At 41.8% G+C, this 19,853-nt stretch overlaps 1 protein-coding gene across 2 annotated transcripts in view; it reads right to left on the reverse strand.

Annotated features, from left to right (window-relative positions):
- Nucleotides 1-19,853, reverse strand: part of WWOX (WW domain containing oxidoreductase) — a 486,572-nt gene that overhangs the window by 102,116 nt on the left and 364,603 nt on the right. Inside the window, exon 9 of one of the 2 annotated variants that reach the window (XM_017868654.1) lies at nt 4,147-4,250. The exons of the other annotated variant lie outside the window; for it this stretch is intronic. Coding sequence (XP_017724143.1) covers nt 4,212-4,250 — 39 coding nt within the window. The 3' untranslated portion in view covers nt 4,147-4,211. Of the gene's footprint in view, nt 1-4,146; nt 4,251-19,853 lie in introns of those variants that run through there. 2 annotated transcript variants of the gene reach the window in all.

The following is a 19,853-nucleotide window of genomic DNA, read 5'->3' on the forward strand; positions in this document are numbered from 1 at the left end:
TCAATACACAGGGAGAAGAAGATAAAGACGAAGAAGTAGCAGCAGCAGCTTCCAGCGTCAGATAAATCAATGATGTCCACATTATGATTTCTAAAGCAGAACTCTGGACATACCCTATTAATGAGCCAGCCTTTCTTCTGTATGTTCCTACAGCTATACTGAGGGAGATTTTAAGGACCAAGTGATGAGCAGTGGTTTTATCAATCACAGATTTATGCACCTGACAAACACATTTACAATGCCTAGGCTATGTTAGCACTGTTAGTTGCTCTGGTGGCTACAAAGATGAATCTCATAAACCTGGTGTGCCTAAATAAAGTGTTTTTGTACATATGTTTACTCATTTTTTAAAATGTATCTGTAAGAAAAAACAAGCAAGGAACTCAAAAATAAGGTGCAGTATCTTGAAAACATGATGGATGCAAAGTGAAAGGACCAATCACAAAGAACCACATATTAGATGAGCCCATTAATGAGAAATGTCCAGAATATACAAACGCATGGAGACGAAGAGCAGACTAGTGGTTTGCAGGGGCTGGGGAACAGGTGAAGTGGATAAAGGGAGGTGAAAACTACGGGGTGCAGGCTTTCTCCTTCAGGTAAGAAAACTGACTGTGACGATGGTTGCACAACTCTGTGAATAGACTGAGCCATAGAATTGTACATTTTAAATGCATGAATTGTATAGCATGTAAATTATCTCAATAAAGCTGTCATAAAAAATAAAGTGAAGTTTACGAACTGTCGTTTGAGTAACAACAGCTTTAAAGAAAAGCAAACAAGAAAATCTAAAAGGGAAAAAGAAAAGCAAACAAGAAAATCTAAAAGGGAAGGAATCAGGATGAGGGGGTAGAAATCCTTATTTTCTACCCAAGTCAATCTGACAAACGAGACATTTAAGCTTTCTCCATCTCTACAAAATTTCTTCTGTGATGACTGGTTTAGACAGTGCATTGGGGTAAGATGTGCAAACATAATGTATTAGCTTCCTATGGAAAAGTGCTAAAATCAAAATAAGCGGGGGATTCCTAAGGCATGAAATGAGAACTTTAGCATAAAATGTCCCAGGTTAGTATGATCAAAATGTCAAACATAAAACTGTTTTCTAACAATGTGAGAGGTGTTAGTAATGGAAGTTTGAACAATGTTAACACTTAAAATTTCAGCAGAACCATTTCAATCCATAAATGTGTAAAAGTCATTTTACAGGGTGCTTAACAGGCAAGACCAAGAGCCGTTATAAAAGAAGATGCCCTCAATGTCACTTCATTTTCTTTTATTCTTATTATCACATTTAAATCTCTCTCAAAGTGGTCCTGATAGGTAACTTTATTACATCTTTCCAGACTATCCATTTCTAACAGAACTTCCTTTGAGGAATGAACAGGTAAAGGGAGACCACTTTCTCCTCATCATCCCTGAATTAACACGGTAACCATGGAGCAGGGGAAAGGCAGCAAGGACTTGGCATGCTACACCACGCAACGGCTGGATCATCTTAGAGGTGACTCTTGTGGGCATTCAGAGGACCACCGGTGGGTTGCCATATCTTCAGCTAACACCTGACTGCTTACCTAGCAAAGATCTGGGAGTAAAGAGTAGGGTACACAGGGAAAGTCAAGGTTGGGACTTGTTTAAGAGAATTTAAAAAAAAAAAAAAAAAAGCTCCAAATCAGCACTGGCAGCAACATTTTCATCTTTCCACATTTCCTTGGGAAAGGAGGGACAACAGAATCACCTCTGACTCACCTCTGCTCACAGGTAAGTATATCTGCTCAACTGGGTGTTGGCAAACTGTGTCTGAGAGGGCCAGTCGGCCAATATCGTCAGCTCTTCATGCTGTGCTCTTATCTGTTACAATTTTTTAACTCTTCTCTTGTGATGCTGTGTCAACAATACATAAAAAGGCCGGGCACGGTGGCTCATGCCTGTAATCCCAGCACTTTGGGAGGCTGAGGCAGGTGTATCACTTGAGATCAGGAGTTCAAGACTAGCCTGGCCAACATGGTGAGATCCTGTCTCCACTAAAAATACAAAAATGACCCAGGCGTGGTGCCATGTGCCTATACGCCGAGCTACTCGGGAGGCTGAGGCAGGAGAATCACTGGAACCTGGGAGATGCAGGTTGCAGTGAGTTGAGATCGCACCACTGCACTCTAGCCTGGGTGACAGAGTGAGACTCCGTCTCAAAGCAAACAAACAATACATAAAAATGAGAAACACCATGTCCCAATAAAACTTTACTTAAGGACACTCAAGTTGCAACTTCATGTAGTTTTCATACATCTTGAAGTATTTTTCCTTTCCTATTTTTTGAACAATTTAAAAATGTTCACTTGCAGGCTGCACAAAAATAGGCTGCAGGTCAGATTGGGCCCAAGGGCCCTAGTTTGCTTTTTCCTATGCTAAACCACAGACTGGGCAAGGAGGGAGTAGCCCAGTACTCCCATCTTGATCTAAGATTTATTCTACTGATGCTGATAACGAAATGACATAATTTTTTTTTTTTTTTTTTTTTTTGAGACAGAATTTCAATCTTGTCGCCCAGGCTGGAGTGCAGTGGCACAATCTCGGCTCACTGCAACCTCCACCTCCCAGGTTCAAGCGATTCTCCTGCCTCAGCCTCCCAAGTAGCTGGGATTACAGGCATGTACCACCACGCCTGGCTAATTTTTGTATTTTCAGTACAGAAACGGTTTTGTCATGTTGGCCTGGCTGGTCTCAAACTCCTGACCTCAGGTGATCCACTTGCCTCGGCCTCCCAAAGTGCTGGGATTACAGGCATGAGCCACCGCGCCCGGCCCATAATCTTTTTCAATGTAGCAAAACTTGAGGGTACATATTCCAAATCAGGTATACTTTAGAGATCAGCAAGATAAATTAGTTTCTACTAACAGAAACTTATATTCTAAGTTTTCAAAATGTCTTCCTTTAAAAGAATGACCCAGGCCCCAAACTTTTCCTTATTTAAAATGAACAAGGGCTTTCCGAACTGATAGCCTTGGAATATACAGTATTTGGCTTATGAGACAGAAGGATGAGCACATTCCCTGATCCTTGTTAGCCATTCCACCATTAATAAAGCAGCTCGCAGGAACGCAATACGCAGCCAGTTCCTTGTACTGATGCTTCTAGGTGGTTGCGGTTTTAATTTGAATTATGTACAGAAATAGATATTTACAGTGTTACTTTTCCTGTTTGACCTTGATTTTCACCAACTCTCTGACTACTGTAAGCACAGGCACCTAAGAAGAAAATGTGTGGGCAAATTGGCATCCTAATACCTAACTGAAATAATCAAAGGCGTGTCTTCACTGAATAAAGTGAAACATTGGAATTAGGTAACATTTCTCAGGAAGGATTTTGCACTAACAGTATTTGAAGTATGTGTAGAATCAAAAACTGATAACCATTATCTGGGATATTTTGGTGAATAGAAAAAAATTTGCAAACTGGTGCATTAAAATGCTTTAAAAGTTTATTTAATGTGTACATAAATCTACTTCATGATATTACACCACTCCTTGGCATGGAAAAATAGTCGTTGCCATTTTGATTAAGAGAAACTCCAGCCTTAGTTCAGGCCAAATGATGTTCAGGGACTACTGCTTATATATTTTTATCTTCCAACCAGTGTGGCCCAAATATTTTCAAATACCATGAGACAATTACCCTAACATAAATGTGTCTCAGTACAAAGTCACAAAAGAAAAAGGGCAATAAAAGAAAAGGCAAGACATTCAGCTATCACTGCAGAGATTTCATGGAGGATGAAAAGATCTGAGATCATCACATCCCAAACCACTACAACTAAAAGGTGCTGGTGAGAAAAATCCAAATGATGGAGAACACCTTCCTATGTTCAAGCTGGTAACTTCCAAGAAATACTGCACAGGACTGTTCCCCATTTGAAGCAAAACTTAATTAGCATTTGTAAACATTCCACCAGAAATATGAAGTCAGAGACACCTGGTGCATTCGCAAAGCATCCTCACCTCCGAGGGTTACCCAGAAGCCCTCTGAAATCTGTATTCCATATTTGCATCAGAATGTTTATTAGCAGCTCATGAATTGGCAGAACTGGGAAAAGCAGATTCTGGATGAAGAATCATGCCTGATTGTCTTGTAGCTGCCAACACTGGTCAGTGTTCTGCAACTTGAGGGCCTTCTCTCCAACATTCTTTTGACTTTTCCCTCTTCCCTGTTGGATCCTAGAAGCAACAAGACCGCTGCGGCTGGAAACATGAAATCTGCATCCAGGGTAGGAAGAAAGGAAGAATGAAAATACCGGCAATGCCACATCATTTTATACAAAGCAAAAGGTATTCAAGGAAACATGCTATTGGTTTCTGATTTTACTTGTTGGCTAGAACCTGTCACAGAGCCATCCTCAGTTGCTAGGGAGGCTGTGAAGGTGGGTGCAGTATCACCTGTTCCAGCCTGTATAGTAGAAGGTAGGCAAAGGCACCTACCACACTGGACAACAGCAGGGGGTCTTGCTGGCAGGGCATGCTGACTCATGACTCATGACTCATGACTGTAATCCTAGCACTTTGGGAGGCCGAGGTGGGTGGATCACCTGAGGTCAGGAGTTCGAGACCAGACTGGCCAACATGGTGAAACCCCATCTCTACTAAAAATACAGAAACTAGCCAGATGTGGTGGCAGGTGCCTGTAATCCCAGCTACCTGGGAGGCTGAGGCAGGAGAATTGCTTGAATCCGGGAGGAGGAGGTTGCAGTAAGTCAAGATTGTGCCACTACACTCCAGCCTGGGCGACAAAGCAAGACTCCGTCACATACATACATACATAGATACATACATACACAGATACATACATAGATACATACATACATAGATACATACATACACACATACATATATAGATACATAGATACATACATACACAGATACATACATAGATACATACATACATAGATACATACATACACACATACAATAGTTATTGGTAACTATTACATTGGATCATTACGATAATCATTATAACATTGTTAGTGTGTATTTTTGGTACATCCATTCATACCATATTATTTAGAGTATCATTAGAATTATTGGTTTCAATACAATTTATATGTCACTAGGTATACATTAGCGAATATATTACATACATACATAGATACATAACCATAACATACTATATAGAATACACATACATAACATATAGTGTTGTTGTTTGTACCACACAAGATAAAATACAGCATAGACTTAGCATAACCATTATGGTGGTTTAGTTATGATATCAATAGTTTATACACACATACCAAATATATAGATACATAAGAATACTTACATACATATATAGATACATACATACACAGATACATACATAGATACATACATACATAGATACATACATACATACATATATAGATACATAGATACATACATAGATACATAGATACACACATACATAGATAGATACATAGATACATACATACATACATAAAAATAAATGAGCGGGGTCTTGCTTCCCCATGAGGATGAAATCGTAGAGGGCAGGAAGCATGGTTAGTTATTTCTGGTTATCTCCAAAGTCAAAAACATAGAGCTCTTGAGGGGGAAAAGGTACACGAGAATCCGAAGTGATTTTAAGCAAACAACGGTACATCAGGTGCGGCAAAGATGTACTATGCCCCACTTCTCCCTGGGCACACGGTTACGCTCTATTTCCTAGCCTCCTGGAGTTCACAGATATGTGCCACTCCCAGTCCTCATCCTTAAAATGCTCCACTCATGGTCCTGCAAATTCCTACTTCTTCCACCAGCTTCATGCAGACAACAGCAGGGCAGCCCTGGAAGCCATGTGTGTAAGATGGCTGAGCCACAAGACGAAAAGAGGTTGAGTCCCTGGGTCACCACATGGAAGAGAACAGCCTGCCAATTGGCAAGAAACATTCTGGATCTTATATAAACAAGAAATAAGCTTCTACTATGTTTGAGCCATGGGGCACGGGTGTGCTTATTTGTTATAGCAGCTAGCATCACCTTTAATAATATCCCAACTTAAAATGGAGACCTCTTAGCATCCCTGAGCATTTCAGTCACATCTTATCGGCTCTATCTAATCCCAGGTTACAGGTATCTGTTTGTTTTAGATCTGTTTAGGAAATAACCGAAGGATCACCTCTAGGAGTCACCTGGCCCTATGGCTGGCTAGCACAGAGAGGATGCTCTTCTTAGGGAAACAGGGAAAATATGCCTGGTAACATTTCTATAAACTGAGAGAAAAAAACACAACCCATGGCCCAGCCTGGGCATCCATGGCGTAAGCAGAATCCATAGGCTATTCCCCACCCTCTGCAAGGTCCTCAGACATGTCCTGGCAGCCTGCTATGCTTTTCGAGTTTGTTTTTATAACCTCTATTAACTAGACCCCTTTTATCCAAAAGCCCTTTGGCACACCCCATGACATGCTTCCAGGGAATGTCTAGTCTAAAACTGAATGGATAATTTCTAACACCATCATCACCCGACACTGTGGAGCCTGTCATCTCTGTTTCAGAACACCGGTCTCCCTTCTGCTCACTTTCTGTTTGCCTACAGCCCTTCTCCAAGTGCTATTGTGAAGAGATGCCTTTTGTAGCTTAAAAGTTTGGCTTTGTAACTTATACTCAGCTATATTTTCCTCGCTGTTCCTAGATGGAAAACAAACTGCATAAGGGGAATGTCTTCATAGTACCAGTTCTTAAATATTTTACAGGCAGATATCTTGGTGGGTGGTTTAGAGGCTCAATTATGTTTCTCAGGAGAGGGAATAAATATCCCTGACGGTTTCCATAGCAAACCTGTGGTGACTCCCTGCAACTTAAAACCTGAGGTATTACCACCTCCCTCTGAAACCTGTGACTCAGTGGCATTTGAGTACTTGAAAACGAGTAAGGCCAGCAAGGCTGCACAAGGGTTACAACAAAATCAACCTATCCATCCATCTATCAATCGAGAGACTCAAAAAAGATAGCCACGTCAAGTCATTCAGAACTATCAGTGTAAGACATCGTCGTACCAAAAGTTTCGCTCTTGAATATACTTTTGGGGTAGAGGGGGTCACAGGTTAAAAAGGGAAACCTTTTAAAACATTAGCTTCCCCAAAAGAAAGACCCACAGAAGACGTGTTATTATAATACGGAATTACATTGCACAGTGTTGCTGAAATCAGAGTACAGATTGTTGCTGTATCCCACTCCGACTCATTTGATCCAACGACAATTCTTTGGAGTAAGTACTATCATCCCTCCTTTGTAGATGGGAAAACTGAGGCTCAAACAGATACAGGAACTAGGTCCAGGACCTAGTTAGTATAAATCAGACATGGGATTTGTACTAGGTCTTGATTCCAAGTCATGTGCTTTTTCCACTTACCCTAGCGCTCCCTGTAAGTATGAAGCTACAAGAAGGGAAGGCCTGAAATCTCTCCTAAGAGGGCCAATAATGTACCATGAGATGACCCTTCCAAGAACTGTATTCCTTGGGATGGGTGGAAGCAAAAGGATGGATCTGGAAACACAGTGCAAACTCTGATAGGTGGTGTTCCTCTGTGCATTTCTCCTTTTTGCCATTGCAATCATACGTGGGGTTAAGGCGACAAGGGAGTGGGTATGAGGAGCCAGCAGGCTGCACAGGTGGGGCCTCACAGTCTGGAGTCCAGTGTTCTGCTCACCAGAAGTTACAAAAAAAAAAAAAAAAAAAAAGGCAGCCTAGAACAGCATTCTAAGCTAACAAAGCGCATCAGGTTTCTAGAAAAGAGAAGCTGAGCAGAAAACTGGCAGAAAGCCACAGAATAGTAAAAGTAGTGAAGATTCGGTGGAAAAGTAATTCCTGAACCCCTAGAGGCCATGAAACATTCCCAGAGGGCAATGAGGACACTCAGGAAGGGTCAGTTTTGATCGGTGGCTTGGACAAGAGCAGAGACAGTTTTGAGTTTTGTTAAACAGTAAGGAAAGTAGACCAACAGAACCCCTCCATCCCCAAGATTGTCCATTTGTAAACAGATGTCAGAAACACACACAAAGACAATGAAGTGAGAAAGGTGGAAAGAAGCCAGGGTGATCAGTACCACTGGGTTTGGAGTCATTTTAGATCCAGGAAGACAGGGCACCTAAAATCTTCCCCTATGCTTCATAGCATTGTATGAAGTATGTTTTCCAAACTCTACGGAAGGAAGAAAAAAAAGTTTCAGTGCTAGAATGTCTATTTCAATCTTTTATCAGCACTAATTTCAATTCCCTTTTTCCTTATAATTCTGAACAGAGGGAAAGCAGACATTAATTAAGCAAAGCTTTATCTCTTTCTACTCTAATGAAAGCCAAGTTACAGTTACATTTTTTCCAAGATTTTCTCCACTTAATGAAGACATTATCCCCAAGTTTTCAAAGTCATTTTACAAAAGAGCATTCAAGAGACATTAAAGTCAGTTTAAACTAAAAAGTCTTTTTGAAGTCAATAAACAATAAAAGAACAATGAAAAGAGGTCCTTTGATCCTGCCCTAGTCTACAGTCTTTAATTTCTGTTTTAATCTACTAGATGAGTAAGTCTGGTATTCAGACATTCCTCACCTCTAGAATATAGTAAGCTTGAATTGATCGTTTTATAATTCTCTCCTTAAAATATGTGTATATATGTGTATGTGTGTATACATGTATATATAGACTATGTGTGTGTATGGGTGTATATGTGATACATACACATACATGCATATCTAATTAACATGGATGGTGATCGGTATAAAGTCCTCTGCTAGAAAGGGGAAAAGTTTTAAATTTACTTCCAACCTACCTCTTTGAAATTTTTTTTTTTTTAAAGAAAGAAAATGGAATCTTTGGCTTTGAAATTCATGACAAGATCAAAGACTATAATGCACATAGATTTTTCAAGGTATACATTATTAATAACACAGGCAAACACATAACTAATCAATCGTATGGACAAGAGATAAGGTACGTTTGTGTCCCTGCAGCTCTGTGAATAACACCATGCAGGGTAGGGATTGGCATCCCTCTCCAAGATCTGTTTACTTTACCTGGGTATTACATACAACCCAATTATTTCCTCTCCATGCTACAATGGTGAAACTGTGTGATACAGATAGAAGAAAAAAAAATTTTTTTTTTTTTTTTTTTTTTTTTTTTGAGATGGAGTCTCACTCTGTTGCCTAGGCTGGAGTGCAGAGGTGAGATATTGGCTCACTGCAACCTCTGCCTCTCGGGTTTAAGTGATTCTCCTGTCGCAGCCTCTTGAGTAGCTGGGATTATAGGCTCCCACCGCCAAGCCCGGCTAATTTTTTTATTTACAGTAGAGACACAGTTTATAGTAGAGACAGGGTTTCACCATGTTGACCAGGCTGGTCTCAAACTCCTGCCTCAAGTGATTCACCCACCTCAGCCTCTCAAAGGGCTGGGATTACAGGCATGAGCCATCACACCCAGCTGGAATATTTAAAAAACAACAACAATAGCTTAATATGCCACATGTGTCAAAATGTATCTCCTTATGTGTTAGCCTCTTTTGGCTGAGATGAAATTCACATAACATAAATTATTACAAAGTGTACAACTTCGTGTCATTTAGTACATTCTCAGTGTTGTAGAGCTACCACCTCTATCTAGTTCCAAAACATTTTCACCACCCCAAAGGAAACTTGTACCCAACGGTCCAGTGAGTGCAGTGGCTTGTGGCTCATGCCTGTAATCCTAGCACTTTGGGAGCCCAAGGTGGGTGGATCACAAGGTCAGGAGATTGAGACTACCCTGGCTAACATGGTGAAACCGCGTCTCTATCAAAAATACAAAAAATTAGTTGAGCGTGGTGGCGGGCACCTATAGTCCCAGCTACTCGGAAGGCTGAGGCAGGAGAATGGCAGGAACCCGGGAGGCGGAGTTTTCAATGAGCCGAGATTACGCCATGGCACTCCAGCCTGGGTAACACAGCGAGACTCTATCTTCCATCTCAAAAAAGAAAAGAAAAAGAAAAAGAAAAAAGAAACTTGTACCCATTAACAGTCATTCCCTACTCCCCTTACCCCCGTCACTCCCAGAACCACCAATGTGTATTCTGTCTTTATGAATTTGCCCACTCTGCATATTTTATATAAATGGAATGTCATATGTGATCTCTTGTGTCTAATGTGTTAGCCTCTTTTAATTTAAAAGTAAGTCAAGCCCCACAGAACACAATTCAGACTCTAAAGATCAGTTATTCAGAAAAATTCATGAAACACAGAATACATTTTAAAAAACAAGTTGATTCCACTACTGCTGCCCTCTAATGATGGGTATTACTTACCTGGACAATTAAAAGGAAATATGCTAAATTTACATACCAAGGAGCATTCACAAGGGAGGAAATTACTAAAACAGGTTTTACAGGTGGAAAGTATGAACACGTTCCTGAAAAGCATGTTAAATTCAGAGATGATGGGTCCACGTGAGTTACTAGTGAAAAGATATCATTCAGGGATATTGCCCAACATTTTAACTTGTGGTCATGTGATAAAAACAGACAGTTCTTTAAGAAACCCTCCCCCAGGCTGCGTGTGGTGGCTCATGCCCGTAATCCCAGCACTTTGGGACGCCGAGGCGGGTGGATCACTTGAGTTCAGGAGTTCGAGACTGGCCTGGGCAACATAGCAAGACCCCATCTCTTACAAAAAGAAAACAGCAAAAGACAAATCCTCCCTCAGGGCCACGTTCAGAAATGGTAAAGAAGCCTGAATGGTTTTAAGTCTAAATCAGTACAATTTCCAACCGGGATTATTTATCTGCCTTAGAAATAGGAATTTTTATAATTCTATGATACGATTTGTCTGTGTCCCCACCCAAATCTCATCTTGAATTGCAGTTCTGATAATTCCCATGTGTCATGGTAGGGACCCAGAGGGAGTTAACTGAGTCACAGCCATGGGATCTGCCTGTGCTGTTCCCTTGATAGTGAGTAAGTCTCACGAGATCTGATGGTTTCATAAAGGGCAGTTCCCCTGGACATGCTTTCTTGCCTGCTGCCACGTAAGATGTGCCTTTGCTCCTCCTTTGCCTTCTGCCATGATTTTGAGTCCTTCCCAGCCAGGTGGAATGACTGAGTTCAGTAAACCGTTTTCTCTTTATAAGTTACCCAGTCTTGGGTATTTCTTCATAGCAGTATGAAAATGGAGTAATACGTTTTATTTCTTCTTTCTCTGATTTTCCTTACTGAGGGTCTAACCTGTCCCTAGATCAGAATAGAGAGCTGTAGTGGCCCTTCCTTCAAAAAGGAGACTGAATAGGGCCCTTCACAAATATGAACAATGAGGCCTCCCAGGAAGAACTGTTGCAGGGGTGGGGGCCACATAAGAAATGAAGCAATAGCTCTGGATTTACAGAGGGGGAAATGCAGACAGATCTGCCTTCCTGACTTGCTTCTGACATAGCCTCTAATCTGCACCTTTACCTTCTAGAAAACAGGGAATCCCTTGAAGGATTGCCATGAAGATTCAAGGAAATATGGCACATGGTAAGCATCCAACGAATCCTAGTAGTTTGTGATACTAATTGTATTCAGTCAGTTGGTCAAGGTGCTTTCTGTGGACTACTGGAAACTGAGCATTAACTTTTGGCCAGGCTCTCCATTATCTCCCTGCCTCTCTACCTCTGTGCCTCCTTCCCTCCCTTCCCCCTCCTCTCTCTTCTTTCCTTCCTCCCTTCCCCTCTCCCCTCTTTCCTTCTTTTTTCTTTGTGCCTCCCTTCATCTCCCTCCGTCTCTTCCTCTCTTCCTTCCATCCTTCCCTTCCATTCTGCTTAGTATTAGACAACCCAGAGCATCCCTTGTCCACAATACTAAGCAACAAGCTTTAGGTCTCAGTGTTCCTCACGCCACCTCTCTCTGAGATGAATGGGTCAGAGCCCTTCCCACGTCCTGACCGGCTGTCACCGGTGTGGCTGTGCTCTGATCAGCTTCATCTACTCTTCAGCAGCCCACTGCCTCGCCTGTACTAGATCCTGATCTCCAGACCAACAACCTAAGATTTCTGTTCCCTTGGAAAAAGACGCCCTTAATGGAATGGCAGCTCCACCACCAGTAAAAACTGAACATCCTCACCCTGAGCCCCAAAGGTCCATACTAGAAAATTAGGGAAGTTTCGCTCACCCTCTTAAATTACCAGGTGTTCATTTGCAAACAGGACTCCCGCATAAAACACTTCTTTAAACTCTTTACTTGATCATAAACCCTAATCTAACACACATCAGCCCTGGGGTGAACTAAGCATTAGAATTACCCAAGTTTTGTGGAGCAGAGTGAGAGCCAGATGACAGAGTTTCAGCCAACAGATTCTAACAGTCACAGAACCAAAAAATATTGAGAACCTACTATGTACCAGATTTGTAAGATGCGTCAGTGTAAATGATCTCAGTATCTCATCTCATTTTTCTCTACTAGGCATCCTGGTAGACTACCCTACTCAAAACAATACAAATGACCAGTTACACGTTTATCAATAATGACAGCTACTCAGCACATGTGAACAATGCTGGAGAGCTGCTGCTTGTGAATTTGAAGAAAAATTTTGCTGCAAGGCATGGAAACATCTCCAGTCTATATAAATCAGCAGTTGGACGCCCTGGGTTTGAAGGGTTACCCTTTTTAACCAGGCTGGCAATTCATTACGCATCAGATAAGACTTTCTTCGATTGCTTTTTACCGCAGATGGACATTGCTTACCTATACCTGCAAGGGCACCTCCAACATGCTCAATTCACCTAAAATACCCCTGCATTCAGAAAAACGCCAAGCTCAAGCGTATAATTCCTCAGTGCTGCCTATTTATTTTCTTTCGTGTTTTCACTCTGGCACGCCAACCCCGAATCTGCTACAGTGACACACAATTGCAGTGGGATACGGATCCAACATGAAGCAAAGACCTCCCCCGGCCTTAGCAAAGGCAAATAAAACAAAAGTTCAACCAGCCTCAAAGCCAGTGTGCATAAATGTCACTGCTTCTGCAAAGAGGAGAGATCAGAGGACATTTATGAAATCACAGTCCTCCCAGGGTGGTGGGAAAAGGTTACTGTAGTGTGTTCTAAAGGGGGAACAGGGTACCCAAGGAAAACAGCAAGGACAGGGCAAGACCCGGGAAAGCAACAAAAATTTGGATGTTGTCTGTGTGGCTGCCCCAGTGCCCGCCACCTTGTTTCTCACGGCTAATCAAGGGAAACGTAACTAGTCCAGGCAGCAGGACGAGTTTACAACAACTGACAGTAACTATAACATACGCCAGTTTGTATTAAGATGTTATTGCACCTTTCCAGTTCTAATCACCAATTATGACTCTATTACTCCTACTTGGCAGTTCATCTGCTCCTGCCTCCGCTAAGGGCGACTTGGAGACGGACCTCTGATCTCCCAGTTCCACTTCAGTGAGCGCTCAGCACGGCGGCTGTCATTTGCAGACACTGAAGAGGTAAGGCATTGCTTTTGCTCAGATAACTGTACCTGACCTTACAACAATTTACTAAGGAAATACCTGCTTAATAGCAGTGTGAGTGCAGTTTCCTTTATGCTGGCAACAGCGCTGCAAATTAGCGACAACAGGATAAATCTATGGCCGGCTCACTAGACACTTCATTAAATCACTGTTCTCTTGCCTTGTAGAGCGCTAATAGAATCACAGCCCTCGTTAGCTACTGAATAAAAGATCAATCACAGACTTTGAAAGCTCCTGCTACCAGCTTCCAGAGGAAACAAGGAAAAAAAAAAAAAAAGAGTGTGAGCAAGAGAGAGAGATATTTAGGATCATCGCTGAGATTCTGAATGGCCTCGCTGCAAGTTGCTTAAATTACCTTTTCCACAACTGACTCCAACTGTAATACTCAGAGGAACTTGTTAAGCCTGCCTTCAAGAGCAGCACTCTAATATATGACTGCTAGACCCTGGTCAAAAGTTCATAATGTGCATATGTAAAAAGGTACTAAATTGCCTGAGGGCTAAAACCAGAGGAGTTTAATTGTAGCAAAATGCTGAAAATGGTCTGTTGAGGGTCCTTCTATTGGGATACTGCTGGCTCTGGCTGATTGAAGTACAGAACATAAAAGTCTTACAACAATATTTCCTTAAATGCTGGGGAAACTGCCAGCAGTTGGTATTGCATGAATGTTGTGGTTAAAGAAAAACATTTTCCTCCCCTAAAATAAATAGAGTATTAAAAACTGCTCCAGCCCATAATTCTAAAGCATGACAGGAAAAGGGAGGGCTCGATGATCATAAATAAGGTATAATTCATAGGGCATGTCCAATCGACTTGCTGTGTATTTTTACATGGGGCACATTGAAGGTATTCAGGCATGACCTGTGAGGCTTTGTGAGCTATGCATGGCTGTGATTGTGAAAACAGCTTTACACTGAAATAACAGCAGCTCCTGGCTGCCTTACCTGTCACTGGGTTAGACATACACACAAGGGGACCCTTGCAAAAGGATCTGTTTGATTTGTCTTTATTTCTTTCATAAAACAAGATCAGGAGTCCCACCTATGCACACATTCTACTTGTTTGGCTGGGTTTCTCATGCCCAGAATTCTTTACCATCTGTAAATAAACTCTTTTCCTCTTATTTTTTTTTCCCCTCCCTTTCCTTTCTGGCCTTACTGATGAGCTCCTCATTTGGATAACGGACAGTGCAAGAGCAGCGGACGGTGACTCAGAATGCTGGGAGGGCCTGTGTCTAACACAGGGTGCCCAGGAGGAGCTAGAATTGGACAGGTGGGCTCTCTGATTTAAAGTAAGTACATGAGAAAGTTAAGGCCTGCAGTCATGGATAGTGAAATCTGTATCCACATATCATTTTAATCAAGTTAAAAAAAGTATCAAACATGGAATTCTGCACTTTTGTTGTGGCATCAAGCTTCCAAAGCAACACAGTAATAGACGTACACTTTAACAACCACCAACACCGCGTCAGATGTCCACTCCTCCAGTATGAAACTTGTACAGCAGCATGGCTTCTATCTGTGGCAAGAACTTAGTAACCAAGATTAGCGACACCCCTGTCCCTACTGACATCTGGAGGGCCCATTTCTTCAGCATTAGTCTCCACAGAAAACACTTTCAGACTCAGAGTGAGATGCAAGTGATGTGTCCTGACGTGACAGAACAAATCAAACACTCAACTGAAACAGAGCATTCGTTTAGTATTTACGGTCACGAGGATCGTGTCAAGATCACTCCATCTTGTGGATCCCATCCTTGCTATGCCACGTGGATCGAATGTCATGTTTAAAAAATGGTCAAGTCTACTCTTTAGTTCTTCAAAATCAACGACACAGCAGGCCACTGGACATGTCTACCACAGGCCACATCAGTTCTCTCTCTTCTAAGCTCCAAGTCTGAGTCATTCAGGCCAACGTTCTGCAAAACAAACAGGCAGCTGTGGAACAGCTAGTATGGTGCTGGGATCTGTCATATTCAGGGTTGGAGAAATCTGCGCACTGGAAGCGTGAGTATTCAGGGAGGAAAGGAGAGAAAAAGACACAGAGTACACTGAAGACAGGTTATTAAACTGAAAACAACAAAGGGAAGTATCAGCCAGGCAGGGTATCTATAATCCCAGCACTTTGCAAGGCCAAGGAGAGGTCAGGAGTTTGAGACCAGCCTGGCCAACGTGGTGAAACCCCGTCTCTACGAAAAATACAAAAAATAGCTGGGTGTGGTGGTGCATGCCTGTAAAACCAGCTACTTGGGAGGCTGAGGCACAAGAATCTCTCGAATCTGGAAGACACCGGTTGCAGTGAGCCCAGACAACACCACTTCACTCCAACCTAGGCAAAAGAGCGAGACTCCGTGGGATGGGGAAGGGAGGGGAGGGGAGGGGAAAGGAAGGCGTAGTAGAGTCCAAGGACAGGGGCTCATGCCTGGAATCCCAGCACTTTGGGAGGCCGAGGTGGGTAGACTGCTTGAGCCCAGGAGTTCAAGACCAGCCTAAGCAACACGGTGAAAACCCATCTCTATAATAAATACAAAAAATTAGCTGGGCATGCTGGCAAGTGCCTGTAGTCCTAACTACCCAGGAGGCTGAGATGGGAGGATCACCTGAGCCAGAGTGGTCAAGACTGCAGTGAGCCATGACTGCACCACTGCACTCCAGCCTGGGTGACAGAGTAAGACTCTATCTCAAAAAGAATTAAAATAAAATAAAATCTAGTCGAACAATTTTTCATTTGCAGCATCAAATAGGCCTTTAGGCTGAATGTAAATGCAAACATGTCACTGGTATTATTTTTAAATACTTAACTGCATTTAAACCAGAAGATGACTTCCAAGAATATCCATTGGCAAACATCAGCAATCTGTAATAATGGCACACGCAAGTGCAGAAAGTAAATTTTGCTTCATAAAAAGCCATTGACGCCTGATCGCTTACAATTAAGCCACATACCACAAATATTCATGTGCACAGAGTTTAAGGAAAACATGAAGCAAAGCAAGAATATGCAAAATGGCAGATACCACATGACCTTGATGGTGAGAGAAGGAAAAAAACAGAAGGAAGAAGAAAAGCTGCTTCTCCTGACGAAAGATGAAATCACGCCCCACTTGTAGGCCACTTAGAAATATCCAGCTACTTATGCAAGAAAAGGGCATTTATTAAAAATGCTGGGGATACCATGTCTGCTAAAACACAAAATAGGCGGCCGGGTGCGGTGGCTCACGCCTGTAATCCCAGCACTTTGGAAGGCCGAGGTGGGGAGATCACGAGGTCAGGAGATCGAGAACATCCTGGCTAACACGGTGAAACCCCCGTCTCTACTAAAAATACAAAAAAAATTAGCCGGGTGTGGTGGCGGGTGCCTGTAGTCCCAGCTACTCGGGAGGCTAAGGCAGGAGAATGGCATGAACCTGGGAGGCAGAACTTGCAGTCGGCTGAGATCACACCTCTGCACTCCAGCCTGAGCGACAGAGCGAGACTCCACCTCAAACACACACACACACACACACACACATAAAATAGGCTAATTTCTTGGTGCCTGGTGAAAAGGGCATTATGCCACTCTCTTTCAGTGTGAACTTACAACAGTCTCTTAACCTATCAGGGTTCGGCTTCTTAATCTCTAAATTAATAGCTTTGGCCTCGATAATCTCTAAGGTTATAGGAAACCGTGTGCACCTGAGAAGGCTAAAGGAACCTTCATTTAATCTTTCCACGCGAGGCGCTTGCGGATCAGTTCTTCCAAAGTCGTCTGCTGGCTTCCATTTAGATACTGGAATCCATTAGTTTACTAACAGAATGCCTCCAGGTTGTAATTAATAGAACCAACTAGCCTGGGACAACTTCAAGTAGTCGTGTAAGGGAAGTAAATTAAATGCTGAGGTGACACAGACAATGAATATTGTTAGAAATGAAAGACTTTTTTCCCCTCACCGGCCAAATAAGAATATACTAATCATCCCACAGCCTCCTGTCCCCTTTCCCAACCCCTACGTGCTAATTCCACCCCAAACACACACAGATAAAACACGGCACCACCTATTAGCAGCCACTAGTATTTGTATGCATTTACACATATACTTCTGTGTACGTATACACACATAAATAGACACGTATTTTTAAATGTCAGATTGTCTTCCCTAATATTAATGCTAAAAAATTATATTATTTTCATATGTTGTAAAATAATTTAAAATGACCACATATGTTGTAAATATGAGATAAGAAAATAAATAAACGTTTAAGAAAAACAATAGTATACCAATGGCCTGGCATGATGGCTTGTACCTTTCCGAGACTTTCCGAGACTGAGGTGGGAAGATGGCTTGAGCACAGGAGTTCCAGACCAGCCTGGGCAAGATAAGAAGACCCTGTCTCTACAGAAAATCAAACACATTTAGCCGAGCATGGTGGCATTGCCTACAGTCCAAGCTACTTGGGAGGCTAAGGCAGGAGGATTGCTTAAGTCCAGGAAGTCAAGACTGCAGCGAGCTGTTATCACGCCACTGTACTCTAGCCTGGATAACAGAGTGAGACCCTGTCTCAAAAAAAAAAAAAAAAAAAAAAAAAAAAGAGCTATACCAATGAAAGAATTAATTGGCAGGGAATAGAAGAGGGCAGAATATATAATAAAACAATCTGTAGGATAAGTTCGGCAAAATCACAGAACACGCCTTCGTATCTGAAGGATTTCTCTTCCAGAAACAAGGGATTTCGAACTCCAGCATGAGAAGTCAGGCAAGTTACTAAGCCCAGGGAAAGTTGCTAAGTTCATGTTCTTTTGTTTTTTTTTTTTTATTTTTTATTTATTTATTTATTTATTTTTTGGTGAGACCAAGTCTCACTCTGTCACCCAGGCTGGAGTACAGTGGCGCCATCTTGGCTCACTGCAACCTCCACCTCCCGGGTTCAAGCGATTCTCCTGCCTCAGCCTCCCGATAGCTGGGATTACAGGCACCCGCCACTATGCTCAGCTAATTTTTGTGTTTTTAGTAGAGATGAGGTTTCACCATGTTGGCCAGGCTGGTCTCGAGCTCCTGACCTCAGGTGATTCACCTGCCTCGGCCTCCCAAAGTGCTGGGATTACAGGCATGAGCCACTGCATCTGGCCAGTTCATGTTATTTTCATGTGTGTCCTCTGTGGCCCCCACACACGTTGTAAATGCAGAGTCTTATAAAAATGGCTATTAAGATTTCCCCAAAGAAAGCTGAGCATTTGGGGAAAAATAAATGGTGAATGAAAAAAAAAGTTTTTCTATTTCCACCTACCAACTGGTAACATTCACTTTTGCTTTCTCAGGATGTATGTGCAAGACACGAAGTAATACCTGCTTGGTGCAGCTCTTTATCCAAAGACCTGTACTTAGTCATTACTTTGACGGAATCAAGAGAACAAGTAGCAAATCTCAACTGAATGAAAAGACTTTTTGCTGCTTTACTTAAAGTTGTGCAATGGTATATTTGCAGGACAGCTTTTGCTACCTCGGGATAATCCTGTTCCAGAAGAACTGTTATCTGACATCCGAGGAAGGTTCCTGAAAGGTCTATTGATGAAGACAACAGAAACAAAACCAAAAAGGGTGCAGACACAGACACGATCACAGAGAATGTTACCATTCGGTCTGAACACTGCCAATTCCCTTAACTGCACAGCAGATTCAAATCGCAGGGTGGGCACATACTGTGTGACATTTCAACATCAAATAAACCATCCTGCCAGTAGCATCGTTTAAGTTAGCAGAAACGCTGCCAGCACACAAGGGGATGCGCATCTTCCCTCTTCAAACAATGCAAGTAACTCTTTTTAAGGACGATCAGTCAACATCATGTGCACTAATTCGATAGTTCCGTCATCAGATGCATTGCAAATTTCATTACGTATTTTAAATCATGTTAACATGGTTTGTTAATGTTGGTATTCACTAAAAGGCCACAGCTCTTTAAATAATGAATGGGCATGATAATTTTTACACATATTATGAAAGTGACACATATGGCTATTCTACCTATTCTCTTAGAATCTGTCTTACATCCTTAGCTAAGGGTCATCAATAAAAAGATATATCAGGATGTTTCAGAGATGCAACCGATTCACAATTTTTTTTAATTATTTATAAAAATAAACTATGTACCCATCAGAAGAAAAAAATACTTTGAATTACGTTAAAATATTGTTCTATATTAGCTCTATCAGGTATCCCTGGGACAAGAATTTAATGAAAGCAAACCAAAAAAAGATAAAACATTTTGTTAAGTGCTAAATTAAACTTAAATATCAAATATTTTCTATTACTTTTTTGTTTATGCACACATGCATAAACAAAATTAATTTTTTTAAAAAAGGCTGATTCTACTGCTACTTGTGCAACATTAGGATTATTTTTTCTC

The sequence above is a fragment of the Rhinopithecus bieti genome, unplaced genomic scaffold (genome assembly GCF_001698545.2).
Source record: "Rhinopithecus bieti isolate Rb0 unplaced genomic scaffold, ASM169854v2 scaffold_2574, whole genome shotgun sequence".
NCBI classification, from domain to species: Eukaryota; Metazoa; Chordata; class Mammalia; order Primates; family Cercopithecidae; genus Rhinopithecus; species Rhinopithecus bieti.